This window comes from Panthera leo, chromosome D1 (genome assembly GCF_018350215.1).
Source record: "Panthera leo isolate Ple1 chromosome D1, P.leo_Ple1_pat1.1, whole genome shotgun sequence".
NCBI lineage: Eukaryota > Metazoa > Chordata > Mammalia > Carnivora > Felidae > Panthera > Panthera leo.
This window is the reverse complement of record NC_056688.1, coordinates 108486880-108503263: the sequence shown is the minus strand read 5'-3', so window position 1 is coordinate 108503263 and position 16384 is coordinate 108486880. Positions and strand designations below refer to the sequence as shown.

At 58.9% G+C, this 16384-nt stretch overlaps 1 protein-coding gene across 3 annotated transcripts; it reads left to right on the top strand.

Moving 5' to 3' along the window:
- The first annotated feature begins 148 nt into the window (after positions 1-148).
- Positions 149-15761, top strand: MAP3K11 (mitogen-activated protein kinase kinase kinase 11). 3 transcript variants are annotated; one of them, XM_042903943.1, is made up of 13 exons: positions 149-223; positions 658-804; positions 934-1027; positions 1238-2536; positions 6739-6919; positions 7115-7263; positions 7368-7543; positions 7669-7912; positions 8395-8508; positions 9044-9179; positions 9268-9359; positions 13817-14242; positions 14892-15761. In XM_042903943.1, the coding sequence occupies exons 4-13, from the start codon at positions 1795-1797 to the stop codon at positions 15227-15229; spliced, it is 2598 nt and encodes an 865-aa protein (XP_042759877.1). In that variant the 5' UTR covers positions 149-223; positions 658-804; positions 934-1027; positions 1238-1794; the 3' UTR covers positions 15230-15761. The 3 variants fall into 3 exon arrangements, with proteins under 3 accessions (XP_042759877.1, XP_042759875.1, XP_042759876.1); XM_042903941.1 differs by lacking the exon at positions 149-223 and adding an exon at positions 270-366; XM_042903942.1 differs by lacking the exon at positions 149-223 and adding an exon at positions 334-424.
- The last annotated feature ends 623 nt before the right edge of the window (positions 15762-16384 follow it).

Below are 16384 nucleotides of genomic sequence, written 5' to 3'. Positions count from 1 at the left end.
TCTGGCCCGGGGAGAGCCCCGGGACCCTGAGGTCCACTTCCGGGGTTACAGGTCACTCTCTTCGGGCTCCGCGCTCGCCCGGCTACTGCAGGAGCCGGCCCAAGGGGGAGGCCGGAAGGAACCGCGAGCCGCCAGCCAACAGTGGCGCATGCGTGCGACGGGCCTAGTTGAGACCCGGAAAAGGAAAACCTGACGGCAGGAAACCCGACGCACGCGCAGGAAGGTAGTGGAGCGCTAAGAAGCGGCGGAGCCCTTTGGGCGTGCGCAGAGTCCAGGTCTAAAAGAGCTCAAAAGTGGTAGCGCTCGAGCGCATGCGCACACCTAGGCGTTGTCAACACAGTAGACACCACTGGGCGGAACCGAAGGGTTAGTTGATGAGTGGCCACTGGGTGACGGCGGAATTAATTGGCACAAAACTCTCCCAGTGAGTTACAGGAGGCGGGGTGGAGGCGTGGACTCCCCAGGGCTACAGGGACAGCTCTGCACCACCAAAGCACGCCCCTCTCGGTCCGCCCCTTTCAGTGCTGGACCTCAAACCGGCACTCTCGCCCTAAGCGGTGTCTACTTCCGGGTCAGAGCTCAGATTTAGCGGTTGGAGAGTAACCTTACAGAACAGGCATGAGTAATAGAAATAGGATAACGTCGTTTTTCTTAAAGAGACAGGCGCAAGGCAATTGGAGTCCATCCAGCGGCTGTGAGGGCGATTTAGCTATTCTGAATCCAATCGCTGGGCGAAATTCTGGAAGACAGCCTCAGGTTTCAGCCCACTGGGGAAGGGGCCTGAAGAACCGGATTGTTTTCCAGGTGAGGAGCAGAGGACACCTTAGACAACCCGTGCCAAGAGCTTGAGGTGCAGCCAGTCCCGTCCTCCAACCTTGCCCACTCTCATCCCAAACTAGCTCTACAAAGCAGAGTTTCTGGTCTCTGTTTCAGCTATGAAGGGAATGAGGCGAAGAGAAGATGAGTCACACAGTCCTTCAACTTCGGAGCCAAGACTACACTCGGCTTTGCCCCACTCCCAAGCCAGGTTCTTTACCCCGTTTTGCTGATGCGGATGCAGAGGGGATGGCCTGTCCTTAGCAAAGACCAACCTTGACCCTGAACCTCCTGCGATGGGCGGTCGGGACTACCCATCCCCTCATTGCCCGCCTACCCGGGAACTCCCGGACCTGCTCCGGCAGCCTCTGGGAGGGGAGCAGGGCTACCCGCCCGCGTCATCTGATGCTGTTTCCTGCAGGAGGGAGAAGAGCGGAAAAAAGTGAAACTCCACCCTCCACCTCTGCCTCCCGCCCCCGGGGCCAAAGTACAAAGGGAGGAGGAAGAAGGGAACGGGGTTGGAGCCGTCGGGCTGAGGGAGCCGGGCTGGGAAGCGGCAGCTCGGCCCAACCAGGGACACTCCAGCCACCCCCTGCGCAAAAAGACCCAACCGGAGTCCAGGCGCTGCCCCTTGCTGGCCCCACCTTACGCTTGGCGAGTGCCGGAGCCAGCCTCCCAGGACTGCTCCAGGACTGAGGGACTTTCGGGCCCCTCCAAGCTGGCCATGGTGAGACGCCGGAGGCCCCGGGGTCCCACCCCCAGAGCCTGACCACACTGCCCTGGGTGGCCCTCTAGAAGCCCGAGATGCGGGGGGCCGGGAGGCAATACTCCTGGCTCCCCAGAGAGGTTTGGGTCTGGGGCTGAGGGCCAGGGCCCGGATGCCCGGGTTCCGGGACTAGGGCCTTGGCAGCCAGCAGGGGTGGGGACCAGGGGCACCCAGGGAAGGTACCCCACTTGCCCCAGTATTGGGTCCCAGCCATGGAGCCCTTGAAGAACCTCTTTCTCAAGAGCCCGCTGGGGTCGTGGAACGGCAGCGGCAGTGGGGGCGGTGGGGGTGGCGGCGGAGGAGGCTGGCCAGAGGGGTCCCCGAAGACAGCGGCTTATGCCAACCCTGTTTGGACAGCCCTGTTTGACTACGAACCCAGTGGGCAGGACGAACTGGCCCTGAGGAAGGGCGACCGTGTGGAGGTGCTGTCCCGGGATGCAGCTATCTCAGGCGATGAGGGCTGGTGGGCGGGCCAGGTGGGCGGCCAGGTGGGCATCTTTCCATCCAACTATGTGTCTCGGGGCGGTGGCCCGCCCCCCTGCGAGGTGGCCAGTTTCCAAGAGCTGCGGCTGGAGGAGGTGATCGGCATCGGTGGCTTCGGCAAGGTCTACCGCGGCAGCTGGCGAGGTGAACTGGTGGCTGTGAAGGCAGCTCGCCAGGACCCCGATGAGGACATCAGTGTGACAGCTGAGAGCGTGCGCCAGGAGGCCCGGCTTTTCGCCATGCTGGCACACCCCAACATCATTGCCCTCAAGGCCGTGTGCCTAGAGGAGCCCAACCTGTGCTTGGTGATGGAGTATGCGGCCGGTGGGCCCCTCAGCCGTGCCCTGGCTGGGCGACGTGTGCCCCCGCATGTTCTGGTCAACTGGGCTGTGCAAATTGCCCGCGGGATGCACTACCTGCACTGTGAGGCCCTGGTGCCCGTCATCCACCGAGACCTCAAGTCCAACAACAGTGAGTTTTGGGGAGCATGGTTGGAGGGCGGCGTGGGCCGAGCACACACCTGCCAACTCTCAGCTGAGCCACCTGGGGATCTAGGAGAGGCAGGAGCTCCTGCCCTAGGGGAGTCCCAGCTGACTAGGGGCGCCATGAGTCCACACGGGCCCCAAAGCAGGAGTCCCAGGCACCAAACCGTCCTTCACGCCCCAGCCTCAGATGGAGCCCTTAACCCGAGCTCATAGCTGCCAAGTTAAAAAGTTGGGAGCTCTCAGGTGAGCCATACGCATCCTGTCTAACCGTGGACACCACTTCAAGGAAGCTGGATACTGGCGCTCATCTTCCTCTCCCCTAAAGCTCACACTTGTGCTGTTGCTGCTCTGCTCTTGTGGTGGGAAGCTTCTCCAGAACAGAGACCTTGGAGAGGAAAGCCCCCCACCCTTCCCACCCCTGGGGGTCAAGGCTGGGGACAGGGCTGGAATTCTGGTCCCGCCCATGCCCCTGACTGCATGACCTTTAGCTCCTTATTTCAACTCAGATCCTCAATTTCAGACTCTGTAAAAAGGGAGTGACCAGGAAGGTGAAATGGCTTAAGGGACTGGGCAAGCCTGGCATCTGATGCCTGGCACGTAGTAGGTCTGCAGCTGTGGGTGTGAGCACTTGAGGGCTGGATCACCGAGAGGGCCTTGCCTGGAATGAGCAATTGGGGTGGGCATGGTGGGGCTAAGGGAACCTCAAGCAGTAAGGTTACTCCGTCTCCAGCCATGTCAGGCCAAGAGGCAGGACCACCCCTCCCAGTAGTGGGGACGCGGGGCTGGGTCTGCTGGGGCTCAGGGTACAGGCCGTAGAGCAACAGGAGGTGCGGGAGGGGCTGATGGGTTATTGGAGAGGCATGGGCAACTCTTGGGGGAGGTAAGCATGGATATTTTGGGCGGCCTGGCCTGAGCTGACCATATACAAGTAGCTTATGGAGAGCAGAATGCCCTGACCCAGTAATATCCAAGTCCTTGACAGGCCTGGAGGGGCTGGGGAGGCCTACCAGCCACCCCCACCTACTCCCCTCATCCAGTGGGGCACTTCCCTCTGCTCACCCTTACTTCTTGGCCCTAGGCTTCCAGGGACCCCCACTCACTGCCCCAGCCTGAGGGAGATTCCCCGAAGGCCTTGGGGGAGGGGACTCCCTTCTTCTGTTTTTCCTCCAGTTTTCTTTCCAGAGAAAATGGAACAATAGCCCAGGCCCCTGCTCCCCACCCTCCCCACTGCTTCCTGCGTTTCCTGCTGCCCCTGAGCCGGCTTCCTGCCCCTGCTCCAGCCTCTGCTCCCTCCCCAGCCCAGCTGCCTGCAGGGGAGGAAAGAGCCAAGGGTTGGGGAGGGGGGGGGGTTATGGGAGAGGAAGGAGCCAGGGATTGCACACACACACCCCCCCCTCCAGTTCCCCTGTTTCTCTCCCAGAGTCTGGGTGGTGATGAAGGCAGGCAAGGTGCCCTCAGCCTCTCTGAGCCTGGCCTCCCACCTCGAAGACCCCGGTCCTAGGCCTGGGGTGCTGTCTGTGGGATGGTGGGGGGAGTCCCTGGGCTGGGGGGGGGGGGCACAGGCAGGAAACAATGGCGTGATTTTCCTGGACAATGGGGGCCTTGTGAGGAAGCCTGGCGGGGAGTGGAGGGGGAATTCTCCAGGCCCACGAGTCACAGGACTGACCAGCCAGCCCGGCCTGGGTCTGACCTCCCCCAATTCTCCCCCAAAGGGCTCCCCCCCAGTTGGAAACCTGGACCAGGCCTCCCAGAAAGGAGAAGTAGGGACCAGGGAAGGGAAGCGGAAGAGGTGTGAGCTGCTTAGGCCCCCAGAGGCCAGCCTGTGGAGGGAGCTGGGGGCCAGGCCCCTTTCAGAGGCTAGGGAGCCCTGAGAGGGGGCTGAGAGCTTGGGATCTCCAGCTCCCTCTCCTCCAGGTGGCCCCTGATCACCCCATCCCCAAGGTTTGTATCAGATGCCAGAAGAGCAACTTGGGTTGGGACAGATTCAAGGCACTCGATATAAAAGCAGGGGATTCGGAGGTGAGGATGAGGCTTCAAAGGTGTGAAGCTGGGGGTGGAGGGTGACAGAAAGGCCACCAGGGACAAAGAAGTCCTGAGACTTGGATGAGAGGCTGCCTATCTCTGGGCCTCAGATTACCTGACCGAAAAGGGGAAGCTGGCCTCCCAGCCAGAGATGCTGGTGGGAAAGTGCTTCACTAGTCTGTGAGGTACAAGTAGCTAGAGACCTGGCCAGTTGGTCTTCAAGAGGGTGGGTGGGTCCTGTCACCAGGAGAGACCAGCACGTAGACCTTCGGGCCCTAGCACATAGACCCCTTTGCTTAGTGCCACTCCAGCCACCTGCCGCCCTCCCCCCCCCCGCCCCCCCCCCGTTGCAGTTCTGCTGCTTTGGAATGAACTCGTGTAAGGTTTACTAAATGGTCCAGTTCTGAGCCTCCAGCAGCCAGCCCAGAGTCCATTGCAAAGCAGGGAATATGTTGTGACAGAGGACCGCAAGGAGAGTCAACACGAGAGGGTAGAGACCTAATCTTTAGAGGACAGCTGACACTCAGTACCAGATGTCACACCCTGTGCTAAGGATTTAAGAAGTGTGATCTTGTTAAATACTCATGACAACCCTCTGAGGTGGCTTTCGTTGTCATCCTTAGCTTTATTAACTGTTTGGGACTCAGCCCCAGTCTGGCTCAGAGGAGAGGATGGACTGCAAGACCGTTCTCTGAATTAGGAGAAATCGCAGGGAGATTTGCTGTGTGCGGTGGGATTCAGAAGGTGGTTGTTGAGGGCATTTGGACATCAGACGGGGCGGTGATGGGCAGCTGAATTGGCTTCTGGCCTAGAGCTTCACATGTGGGAGAGTCCAACAGGGAGGGGGCAGCTGGCACTTGGGAGAGGCCAAGACAGCCTGGGGGCAGTGGTCAGAGGTTGAGGAGAGGCCAGGCTCTGAGGAGCACTGGCACCGAAAAGGCTGAGGGGAGGGGAGGCCCTAAGGAGATAGCACAAGCAGCCAGAGGCCCCAGAATCAAAGACAGCTGGGCTGGGGGGGGGTGGCAGTGCCAGATGCGGCCGCAAGGCCCAGAAAGCTTGGCCAGCAGCAGGAGCAGGGGTTATGGTTTCAAGCCTGGAAAAGTGAATACCCTGGTTCTGCCACCTCCTCCAAGAAGTCCTCCCTTTTGCCAGGCTGGGTTAGGTGCCCATCCCCTCTGCCCTCAGTACCCTGAGCTGCCCCCGTAATGGTGCTTTCACCCTGGACAGCAGGGCTGAGTGGTTGATGTGCCCTGAAATGATGTCACTTCTCTACAATAACCAGCAGAGTGAGAGGCCCCCTTCAAACCCCTGATGATTCTATGACTTTATCCTCTTTCTGTTCCTCAAAACCTCTCATCTGAGCCATGTTTGTCCCGATGAGAGGTTTGCAAGTTGCTGCTTCTCCTCTCTCTACAGACTATGGTGGCCCCATTGGGGTCAACACCATGAACCCCTGCCAAATCTGACCATCCGCTCCCGTGTTTGTCCCAAGCTCCTCCTTTCTGGCCAAGGACCTTCACTTCTCAGACTCCCCATTCTCTTCACGTCCAGCTGCATCAGTAGATATCTTTTGTTGGGAGTCTTTCTGTCCTCACGGAGAGTGGCTGCACTAGCCAAGACGAGACATGGGCACCGGGGGCCTGCAGTGCCTGCTGGGTTTCCTTTCTCACCAAGGGGTTCCCTCCTGTTCCCCACACGAACGGGGGTTCTAATTCACACTCCTGTCTCAGCACCATGACAAGACATGGGTTTCTGTCCAATGCAGCATTAGGGAAAAGTTAGAACGCTGGCTTGAGAACCACACAGACTAGGTTGGACTCCGTTCTTTATCTGCATATGATCTTGACTAAGTGGTTTCTCTGCTCCGTTTCCTTTTCTGTAAAATGGGGATAACGATGGGTACCTCGGAGATGGTTTTGTGAATGCTAGAGCTGAGTGTTAATGCCTGGCCTCAAGTAGCCCCTCCATTAATGTTTCCCAGCATTATTATTTTTGTCTGATTCTACCCCAACCTCCAGCTGTGAGTTCTCCAGAGCAAGATCACCTCTGTGCTTCCAGTACCTAGCCAGCCTGTCTGTGAGATGATGGTTTGCTCCTAGCTCCTCCCTTGTCCCCACTAACTGAGCATGGAGCACCCACAGTCCTGCCCCCCACCCTCTTCCCCAGTTCTGCTGCTGCAGCCCATTGAAGGTGATGACATGGACCACAAGACCCTGAAGATCACTGACTTCGGACTGGCCCGAGAGTGGCACAAAACCACACAAATGAGTGCTGCGGGCACCTATGCCTGGATGGCCCCTGAGGTTATCAAGGCCTCCACTTTCTCTAAGGGCAGCGATGTCTGGAGGTGAGGCCTGGGTAGAGACAGGACAAGGCCATCCGTGGGGCTGAAGAGGGCAGAGGTGGCTGCCAAAATCTAGGGCTGGGCAGACAGGCAGAGCCCAGGGGGAGGGACCCAAATCATTTGGTTCCTAGTTGCTTTGGGGTGAAATAGTGATAAGTAAGTAGAGGACGGGACACAGACCCTTTGTCTTGCTTACAGTTTTGGGGTGCTGCTGTGGGAGTTGCTGACTGGGGAGGTGCCCTACCGTGGTATCGACTGCCTTGCTGTAGCCTACGGAGTAGCTGTCAACAAGCTCACACTGCCCATCCCTTCCACCTGCCCTGAGCCCTTCGCACAGCTCATGGCAGGTAAGGATATGGGGCTGAAGGGTGTGGGGCAGAGCCCTTTGGCACGGGACACGCCCACCCACAGACCCTTTCTCATTCTGTTCCCCCTCCACTCGTGTCCTCAGACTGCTGGGCGCAGGACCCCCACCGCAGGCCCGACTTTGCCTCCATCCTGCAGCAGCTGGAGGCGCTGGAGGCGCAGGTCCTGCGGGAAATGCCGCGGGACTCCTTCCATTCCATGCAGGAAGGCTGGAAGCGTGAGATCCAAGGCCTTTTCGACGAACTGCGGGCCAAGGAAAAGGTGGGAGGGGTCGGGGTGACGGGATTGGAAAGAGAGGCCGGGAAGTGACTCCACGGTCTCCGTGGGGGCGGACGCTAAGGGTCCTTACTGGGCCGATCCCACCACCTTCCTTGTCCCGGGCGCAGGAACTTCTGAGCCGCGAGGAGGAGCTGACCCGCGCGGCGCGTGAGCAGCGGTCACAGGCAGAGCAGCTACGGCGGCGCGAGCACCTGCTGGCTCAGTGGGAGCTGGAGGTGTTCGAGCGCGAGCTGACGCTGCTGCTGCAGCAGGTGGACCGGGAGCGGCCGCACGTGCGCCGCCGCCGCGGCACCTTCAAGCGCAGCAAGCTCCGCGCGCGAGACGGCGGCGAGCGCATCAGCATGCCCCTCGGTAAGGGGCGGGGCCTAGCGCGCCTCCCAGTCATTGGTTATGAGCGGAGAGGTGGGGTCGGGCTTGTGCTGGCCTCACTGGGATTGGTCTGGGGTGCTGGCGGGTGGGACTGTGAGCCGAAGGCTGGAAGGGGTGGGGCCGGGAGTGTTGTTTTTCTCATGTGGGCGGGCTCTGGCGGAAATATTTGCATGGCGGCCAGGGAGTGGCTGCTCCCGGGGAGGGGCGGGGCTCATGAAAGTTCGGGGAAGGCCGTGGGCGCCCGGCGGGTCGCTTCCGGGGAATCTTCGGTTGGTGGAGTCCTGGCTGTCCGCTTTCCTTATGGAGAGCCTGAGGCCCAGGAGAGCGGTGACCCCGGCTTCAGTCACGCAGCCACCGTGCCTGAACTGCCTTCGTGGCCTGGGAGCTGGCTGAGGGCTCTTGAGGGTTGGAATCCTGGCTCTCGTTCACCACAAACCTGCACCCTGCTTTCCCCCCAACCCCAGACTTCAAACACCGCATCACCGTGCAGGCCTCACCCGGCCTGGACCGGAGGAGAAACGTCTTCGAGGTTGGGGCTGGGGACTCGCCCACCTTCCCCCGGTTCCGGGCCATCCAGTGTAAGAAACCTCTCCGCATGCTTTTCCCCTCAGCACCATATCCTTCTGTCAAACCTTACCTTGGGAGCTGGATCCCACTGTCTTCTCCTAACTCCCCACACCCAGACTCCCTCCCCTATCTGTTTAGACCGATATCTCTGCGTGCCCTGGGCGGCATTTATTTGATCTAAGTAAGTTTTATACATGAGAAAAATGGAAAAAGTAACTTGCCTAATGTCACATAGCTAACGAGGGGCAGAGCCAGCAAACCCAGGCAAGTTTGCCACAGCATGCGAACTACTAAACAGCAAATGCCAACTGGAGAACTAGATGAGATACCCCACCCCACTGCTAACCCCAGAACCCAAACCTACCTACCCCATCCCAGTTCTGTTCAGATTCTCTGTGGCCCAAAGCCCACCCTCGGAATAGTATGGGTTCCCACCTGATCCCCCATCTTCTAAGAAGTTGTCCCTGGAGCCAGACTGTTATGATTGGAGGACAAGGATCAGGGCTCTTGACCTCAGCTCAGACCCTCTTGGTTTTCTACCCACAGTGGAGCCTGCTGAACCAGGCCAGGCATGGGGCCGCCAGTCCCCTAGACGTCTGGAGGACTCCAGCAACGGAGAGCGGCGAGCATGCTGGGCCTGGGGCCCCAGTTCCCCCAAGCCTGGAGAAGCTCAGAATGGGAGGTGAGTGCCAGAGAGCCCCCGCCCCAGCATCATCTACCTCCCCAATAGTCCTGAGATTCACGAAGCCCAACCTCCCTCCCCTCCCCAGGAGAAGGTCCCGCTTGGACGAAGCCACGTGGTACCTGGATTCAGATGACTCATCCTCCTTGGGATCTCCTTCTACACCCCCAATGCTCAATGGTGAGTGGCCTTTTCTCCCTCCCCCTACCCCCACCAGCAAACAGCAGACTCCTGCTGCGCTCCTATGGGTACTATGGGGAAACTACAAAAAATCAGCAGCAGGGCAGGTCGTTCCTAGAACCCCCATCTGACCTATATAGGTCCACAACTGAGCCAGGTACAGCCCAGGTTTCAGGGGGCCCATAGTGCAGTCCTCGTGGTCAGGCCTGGCCCGCAAAAGGCCTCTTTTCTGCCCCGGTGGCAGCTGCTGTGCCTCAGCAGGCTGTAGGGAGGGAAGGAAGACAGCAATGGTACTCCCCATTTGGGACCCAAGGGAAGCTGGGTCCAGAGAGGGGAGGGAGACTGTGCCCGTGGAGTGGACCAGGCAGGTGGCTGCCACACTGTGCTCAGAGTCCCTTCTGAGCAGCCTGTAGGTAGAGGAGAAGATGAGAAAGCTGAGAAGGTGGGGATCCAGAGCCCATTCTCACTGCACCTGGGGCAGTTCTGAGCTTTTCTGTCCTCCATGAGGATACGAGCAGTTACTGCGCGTCAGGCATTCCCTTTAAGCAACAACCCTGTGAGGGAGGTGCTGTTGTTATCGGCATTTTAGAGATGAGAAAGCTGTGGCCCCGAGAGGTAAAGTAACCTACCTGGGGCCTTCAGCTAAGGATTTGAACGCAGAGAGACTTTGGCTTCCTCAGATGCTTTCACCTGAAGAAAGGGTTTTTCGCACACAAACTGCTTGGGAAGCTAGTGGGTTGGGCAGAGATCAGGGCTCCTGTGTCAGAGGGACAAGCAGCTCGGGATTGGCAAGGGGTAGAAAGCTGCATCCTTCTTTGCCTGTGGATCCCGTCAGAGCCCCTCTCGCCCCACCCAGCACATCACCTCCACCATTATTTGAGTAACATTTGATAGTAGTAACAACAGGCAACATTTACTAGGTCCTTCGTATGTGCCAGGCAACGCTGGGTATTACGATTAGGACCATCTTATAGAGGCACAGAGAGGTTATGTGGTTTGATGTAGGGCACACAGCAGAACAGGGATCTGAACCCAGGTCTGACTCCAGCAACAGGGCCACGGACCCTCATCTGCCGCTCCATTTTCTACTCCAGAAATTACACTGCCCCAAGCTAGCTGTGCTGTAGAGATGGAACTGAGAATTAGAAGGCCCAAGGGGCAGCTTGGTTCACCTGCTCTAGAATGTACCAAGCTAAAAGGGCCGGTGGAGAACTTAAAGTCCTGTCAACCCAGGTGTGTGGGTTGAAGCGGCCCCTACCGTGTTCTGCAGAGCCCTTTGACCTTGCTCTTTCTGAGCAACCAGGAGCAGGGACACAAGGGTCTGAACCCCATCCTTCTCAAGCTTGCCCCTGACCTGGAAGGATATCCCCTATCCCAGCCCAGCCGCCGGCTGAACACTTGGTTCCCTAGCACGAGCCCACACTCCAGTGGCCACCTTGGGCCTAGGAGAGTACGTGACCTTGACCTCCCAGCCACCCACACAGTCGGAAGCCTGGCTGAGAGTCAAAGGGGACCCTGTGAGGTTGTCCCAGGCACGCGCCATACTACCGGGGAGCGGGTTGCCGTAAGGTGCCTGTTGGTGGACACAGTCCGCCTATGCTGACGGGACTGCTCTGTGACACTCTGGGGCCGCTGACTGCCACACGGCACGTGCTCTCTGTGAGGCCCATGGAAGCGATTTCACCTGCATCTCTGGGTCAAGATGGCCGTGCTGCTTTAATTCGAAGCAACAGAGTTGCCAACTCTTAGTGCTAGGAAGAGCGGAGGCAAATTCAAATCCCTGCCGAATTACCTTGAGCAAGGCACTTACCTCTCAGAACCTCAGTTTCTCAAGGCCATTGGTCACAGGAACTTCTTCACACTCTCAGAGTCTGTGCTGACTTCCATCCGCCCTTACCTTTGGCTCATTTTTCCTGCTCGTTTTAGTTGTTATTTTTTTTAATGTTTATTTTTGAGGGAGAAAGAGAGAGTGTGGGGGAGGGGCAGAGAGAGAGGGAGACACAGAATCCGAAGCAGGCTCCAGGCTCTGAGCTGTCAGCACAGAGCCCGATGTGGGGCTCGAACTCACAAGCCGTGAGATCGTGACCTGAGCCGAAGTTGGCCGCTTAACCGACTGAGCCACCCAGGCACCCCTTCCTGTCTGTTTTAAACATGTTTTTCCCCTGTTCAGTTTAATATCATTATAACTATCAGTTTCATCATCTGTAAAGTCGTATAATAGTGATCACCTTATGGGGCTGTTGCAAAGATCATAAGAATGGATGCCCCCATCAAACATATATTGATGCATTTTGTGAGACAGGCATCATACATATTAGAAATCAATCCTGGGGCTCCTGGGTGGCTCAGTCAGTTGAGTACTTGCCTCTTGATTTCGGCTCAGGTCATGGTCCCCCAGGGTTGTGGGATCGTGCCCCACCTCAGGCTCTGAGTGTGGAGTGTGGAGCCTGCTTAAGATATTCTCTCTCTCTCTCTCTCTCTCTCTCTCAAATAAAAAAAAAGAAAGCTCTCTCTTTCTCTCTAATAGAAAGAAAGAAAGAAAAAAAGAAAGAAAGAAAAGAAATCAACCCTGCCCTGCCCTGGGGGAGGGCCTAGTGGGGGGGAGGGGCAGACTCAGAAACAAACAAGTAAGTGGTGGGGCAAAGGCTGTATAAGGCATAAGGTGAGCAGTAACTCCACAGGTTAGGAGAGATTCTGGGAGGGCTTCTAAAAGAGGAAAAAAACTCTTGTTTTCCTCTAGGCACTACTCACTTCACTTCTGGCACCAAATGTGGGGTTCCCATTCAGTTCTAACACAGTCTACCTGGAGTTCGCATCGGACCCTCCAGGTGAAGGGCTCAGTCCCACAAGACTGCCCCCCACCCCACTTCACATGCCAGTCACAAGTCCAGGGTGTCACGTGTGCTTCTGACCAACCACCTATAAGCCAGAGGTTCCCGTGACCTCCTCCTCAGGTTTGGTAATTTGCTAGAGCAGCTCACCAAACTCAGGAAAACAGTTCACTTACTAGATCACCAATTTATCATAAAGGATACAGATCGAGAACAACCAGATGGAAGAGGTGCTTAGGGCAAGTCTGTGGCAAGGGGGGAAGTGGGGCTTTAGGACCCTCTCTGGGTGCTCCACTCTCCTGGCACCTCCACGTGTTGACCAGTGGAAGCTCTCTGAACCCTTTGGCTAGGGTTTTTTTTTTTATAGAGCCTTCATTATGTGGACACGATCAATTGATTGAATCATTGGCCGTTGGTGATAGACCTCAGTCTCCAGCTCTCGTCACGTGGTTCATTCGCCCCGGCAACCGGGCTTTCCAAAAGTGACCTCATTAATGTGAACTTAAAATTATTTTTTTAATGTTCATTTATTTTTGAGACAGAGAGAGGATGACAAGAACAGGTCGGGGGAGGGGCAGAGAGAGAGGGAGACACAGAGTCTCAATCAGGCTCCAGGCACTGAGCTGTCAGGACAGAGCCTGACATGGGGTTAGAACCCACGAACTGTGAGATCACCGCCTGAGCCAAAGTCAGATGTTTAACCGACCGAGCCAGCCAGGTGCCCCATCGTTAATGTGAACTTAAATGTGATTCAAAGGGGCCTGTTAGGAAGAGCCAGAAATGTTCCTTTCACTTCTATCAATGTGATCACTTAGGAAAATCTAAGAGTTTTCGGAGTTCTGTGCCAGGGATGAGATGAAAACCAAATATGTATTTCTTATTATAATTAACAGTATTACAGCTTCACAGGGAGGTGCTCTTTCACCCGGGGCTTGAATGGTGACTAAGGGATCACAGAAAGCCGAGGTGGGAAAGTTGTGCTGGGCAGAGGGAACGGTGTGTGCACAGGCACGGGGCTTTCCACACCTGAGGAAGAGGAAACCTCGGAGGAAAAGTTGAGAGCCAGGGAGTTGCAGGCCTGAAGCCATAGGTGGGGGCCAGGCCTTCATCCTCTGGGTCTGTGGGCCCCGCTCAGCCCCAGCAGATGTTTGTTGAATGAATGAGTGCGTGACGCTGGAAAAGGAGGCAAGAGACAGTTTAGGAAGGGCCTGGAAAGGATGGGGAGTTTAGCCATTTGCATTTTGGAAGGCAGGGGTCTGGGCAGGGGCAGATAAGTCAGAGAGACTGGGTAAGGGTTGTGGCTGAGAAAAGGGACCCTGAGCCAAGCCCTGGTAGTAAAAGTTCAGTTTCCCCAGCCTTGCATTTCCTCCTCTGGACCCCCAGCCCCATGTCCCACTCCAGGCCTGGCCCGAGGAGGGTGGAGTAGAGGAAGGCTTTGAAAGCTCAGCCAAGGAGAGATCGCACGATGGGCGAGATCGGTGGGCAGGGAGGAACCGGGTGGGGGAGTAAAGGAGTCAGGGAGGACGTTGGTGGGGAGCAGAACTCAGTCCTTGTTCTAGGCCGCTGAGGGCCCCCTGTGGCCCCCGCCCGGAAGACGGCCTAACGTGTGCCCGCCCCCGCTGCCAGGTAACCCCCCGCGGCCGAGCCCGGAGCCCGAGGAGCCTCGGCGCCCAGGCCCCGCGGAGCGCGGTAGCGGCTCCGGGACGCCCAAGCTGATCCAGCGCGCGCTGCTGCGCGGCACAGCCCTGCTCGCCTCCCTGGGCCTGGGCCGCGACCTGCAGCCGCCGTCGCCGTCGCCGTCGCCGGGCGGCCCGGGCCGCGAGCGTGGGGAGCCCTCGCCAATACCCCGCACGCCGCTGCCTACACCGTCAGCCGCCGAGCCACCCCCCTCCCAGCTCATCCGCTTCTCCCCCAAGAGGCCCGACGCCCCCGCCTCCCCGCTGAGCCCGGACGCCCCCGGCCCGCCCACCCCTGCGCCCCTGCTGCTGGAGCTCGGAGTCCCCGTGGGCCAGCTGTCAGCCAAGAGCCCCCGGCGTGAGGAGGAGAGGCGCGGTGAGTGGCCCGAAGCAGGCCTACTGTGGGTGACAGCGGGGAGGAGAGGCCGCTGGGGACGTGTGGGGCAGTAAGGCTGGGGCCACAGCCATCTGCTGGATCCCAGACCAGGCCCTCAGGGCACTGGGGACGCACAGAAGGAACTGAGTTCTAAGTTCAGCCACCCAGTGGCGGGAGAGGGGGCTGGGGTGGGGGGGGGCATGGCCAGGCAGGTTGTGAAAGAATAGAAATGATCCTGGTGAGATAATGACAGCAAACGCCTACTGGTTGCTTACTTGTGCCAGGCGCTGTTCCTTGAGCTGCGGAGAGATTGTCTCACTTAATTACATGACGGGCCTGTGAACAAGACACTCTTGTTATACCCATTTTTTAGACGAGGTTTAAGGCACAGAGAGATGAGGGACCCAAGGCTCTCACCAGTTAAGTGGCAGAGCTGGGATCCAAGCCCAGGCCCGTCTACTCCAGAGGCCTTGCTCTTAACCGCTGGGTAATTAAACAGATGCACCACAGAGTCTAAAGGGCCATGGAAGTTATGAGTCAAGCAGCTCGCTGTGCAGATAGGAAAGCTCCAGAGGTGGGCGGTGCCTCCTGTGGACACCCAGGATTTGGTGGCTGCCTGACCCCGTGCCCCCTCCCTCAACCTTCCTAGGAAGTGCTGTCTCACCGCCGCCAGGGATATCACGCTCTGCTCCTGGCACCCCAGGCACCCCACGCTCACCGCCCCTGGGCCTCATCAGCCGACCTCGACCCTCACCCCTTCGCAGCCGCATCGACCCGTGGAGCTTCGTGTCAGCCGGGCCACGGCCTTCGCCTTTGTCCTCGCCACAGCCTGCGCCCCGCCGGGCACCCTGGACCTTGTTCCCAGACTCGGACCCCTTCTGGGACTCTCCACCTGCCAACCCCTTCCGGGGGGGCCCTCAGGACTGCAGGGCACAGACCAAAGACATAGGTGCCCAGGCCCCGTGGGCGCCAGAGGCAGGGCCCTGAGTGGGCTGGGCTGCTCGCCCACGCTCCAGCTGCCCTACAGGAGCCACAGTATACACTGGAACAGGAGCCGGGCGAGCCTCTGTAGCTGCCTTGGTTTCCCCCAGGGACCCCACCCCCTTTGGGGGTCAGGAACACTACACTGCACAGGAAGCCTTCACACTGGAGGGGGGGAGCCTGCACCCCCCCCACACCTGCAACCTGTGGGTCCCCCGACTTACCTGCCCCGTTGGGGCCCAACACTGTACCCAGCTGGTTGGGAGGACCAGAGCCTGTCTCAGGGAATCGCCCCCAGGGGTGGTGCAGGAAGGAGGGGAAGTACAGGGGAGAGGGGCTGGCCTCCGCTGTCACCAGCACTCTTGACCAAGCCCTGCTACTGTGGCCCCCGCCCCAGGGCTTAGCGCCCGGATGCCCCCACCCCTGCCCTGGGGGTCCTCTGGGGCCAGGACTCTCTGGGTGCCCTCCTGCCGCCCCGGCCAGGGTTGGGGCCTCGGCCTCAGGATCCTATGAAGCCAAATAAACTCCCCAAGCTGTCTCCCCGGGTGCAGCCTCTCACCTTTTTGGGAGGTAGCCGGGGGATCCGAGCCATCACGCAAACCTGCTGACTTCGTGCCCTCAGCACAAGAGGCAGTTGGCCTGAGGCTAGGCTGGGACCAAGGGCACTGGCCTCGGTCAGGCATTCCAGGCCCGCCTCAGCCTCCTCGGCACCCACACGCGCTGCTCTCGCCCACCTTCTCCCCACCCTTGGCAGGCCTTTCCTGCCATTTCAAGAATCGCCCCGTTCTTCCTGCTGCTTATCCTCGGGACCCAGCTGCAACATCACCTCCCCTGGGGCGTCTTCCCTGGCCATGCTGTGCCCGCCACAGCCAGCTCGCGGAGCTCAGGCGTCCAGAGCCCACTGGGCAGAATCCTGGGGGCTTGTCCTGGGTTTGTCTCTATTCCAGGGTCTGGACCAGGAGGAGTGACCCCCCTGGCTCATGGCTCCGTCCACACTTCTCTTACTGGCTCATGGCTCCGTCCACACTTCTGTGGGTTCTGCGGGGGGGTGGGGGGCACCCTACACCAGGCCCCGGGGCGGGGCCCTTGCGCTCAGCCCCTCCATGGTTCAGGGGAGTAGTAGTCTAGGCTCCCCGCCCCTGCACACACCCTGGCAGCCAG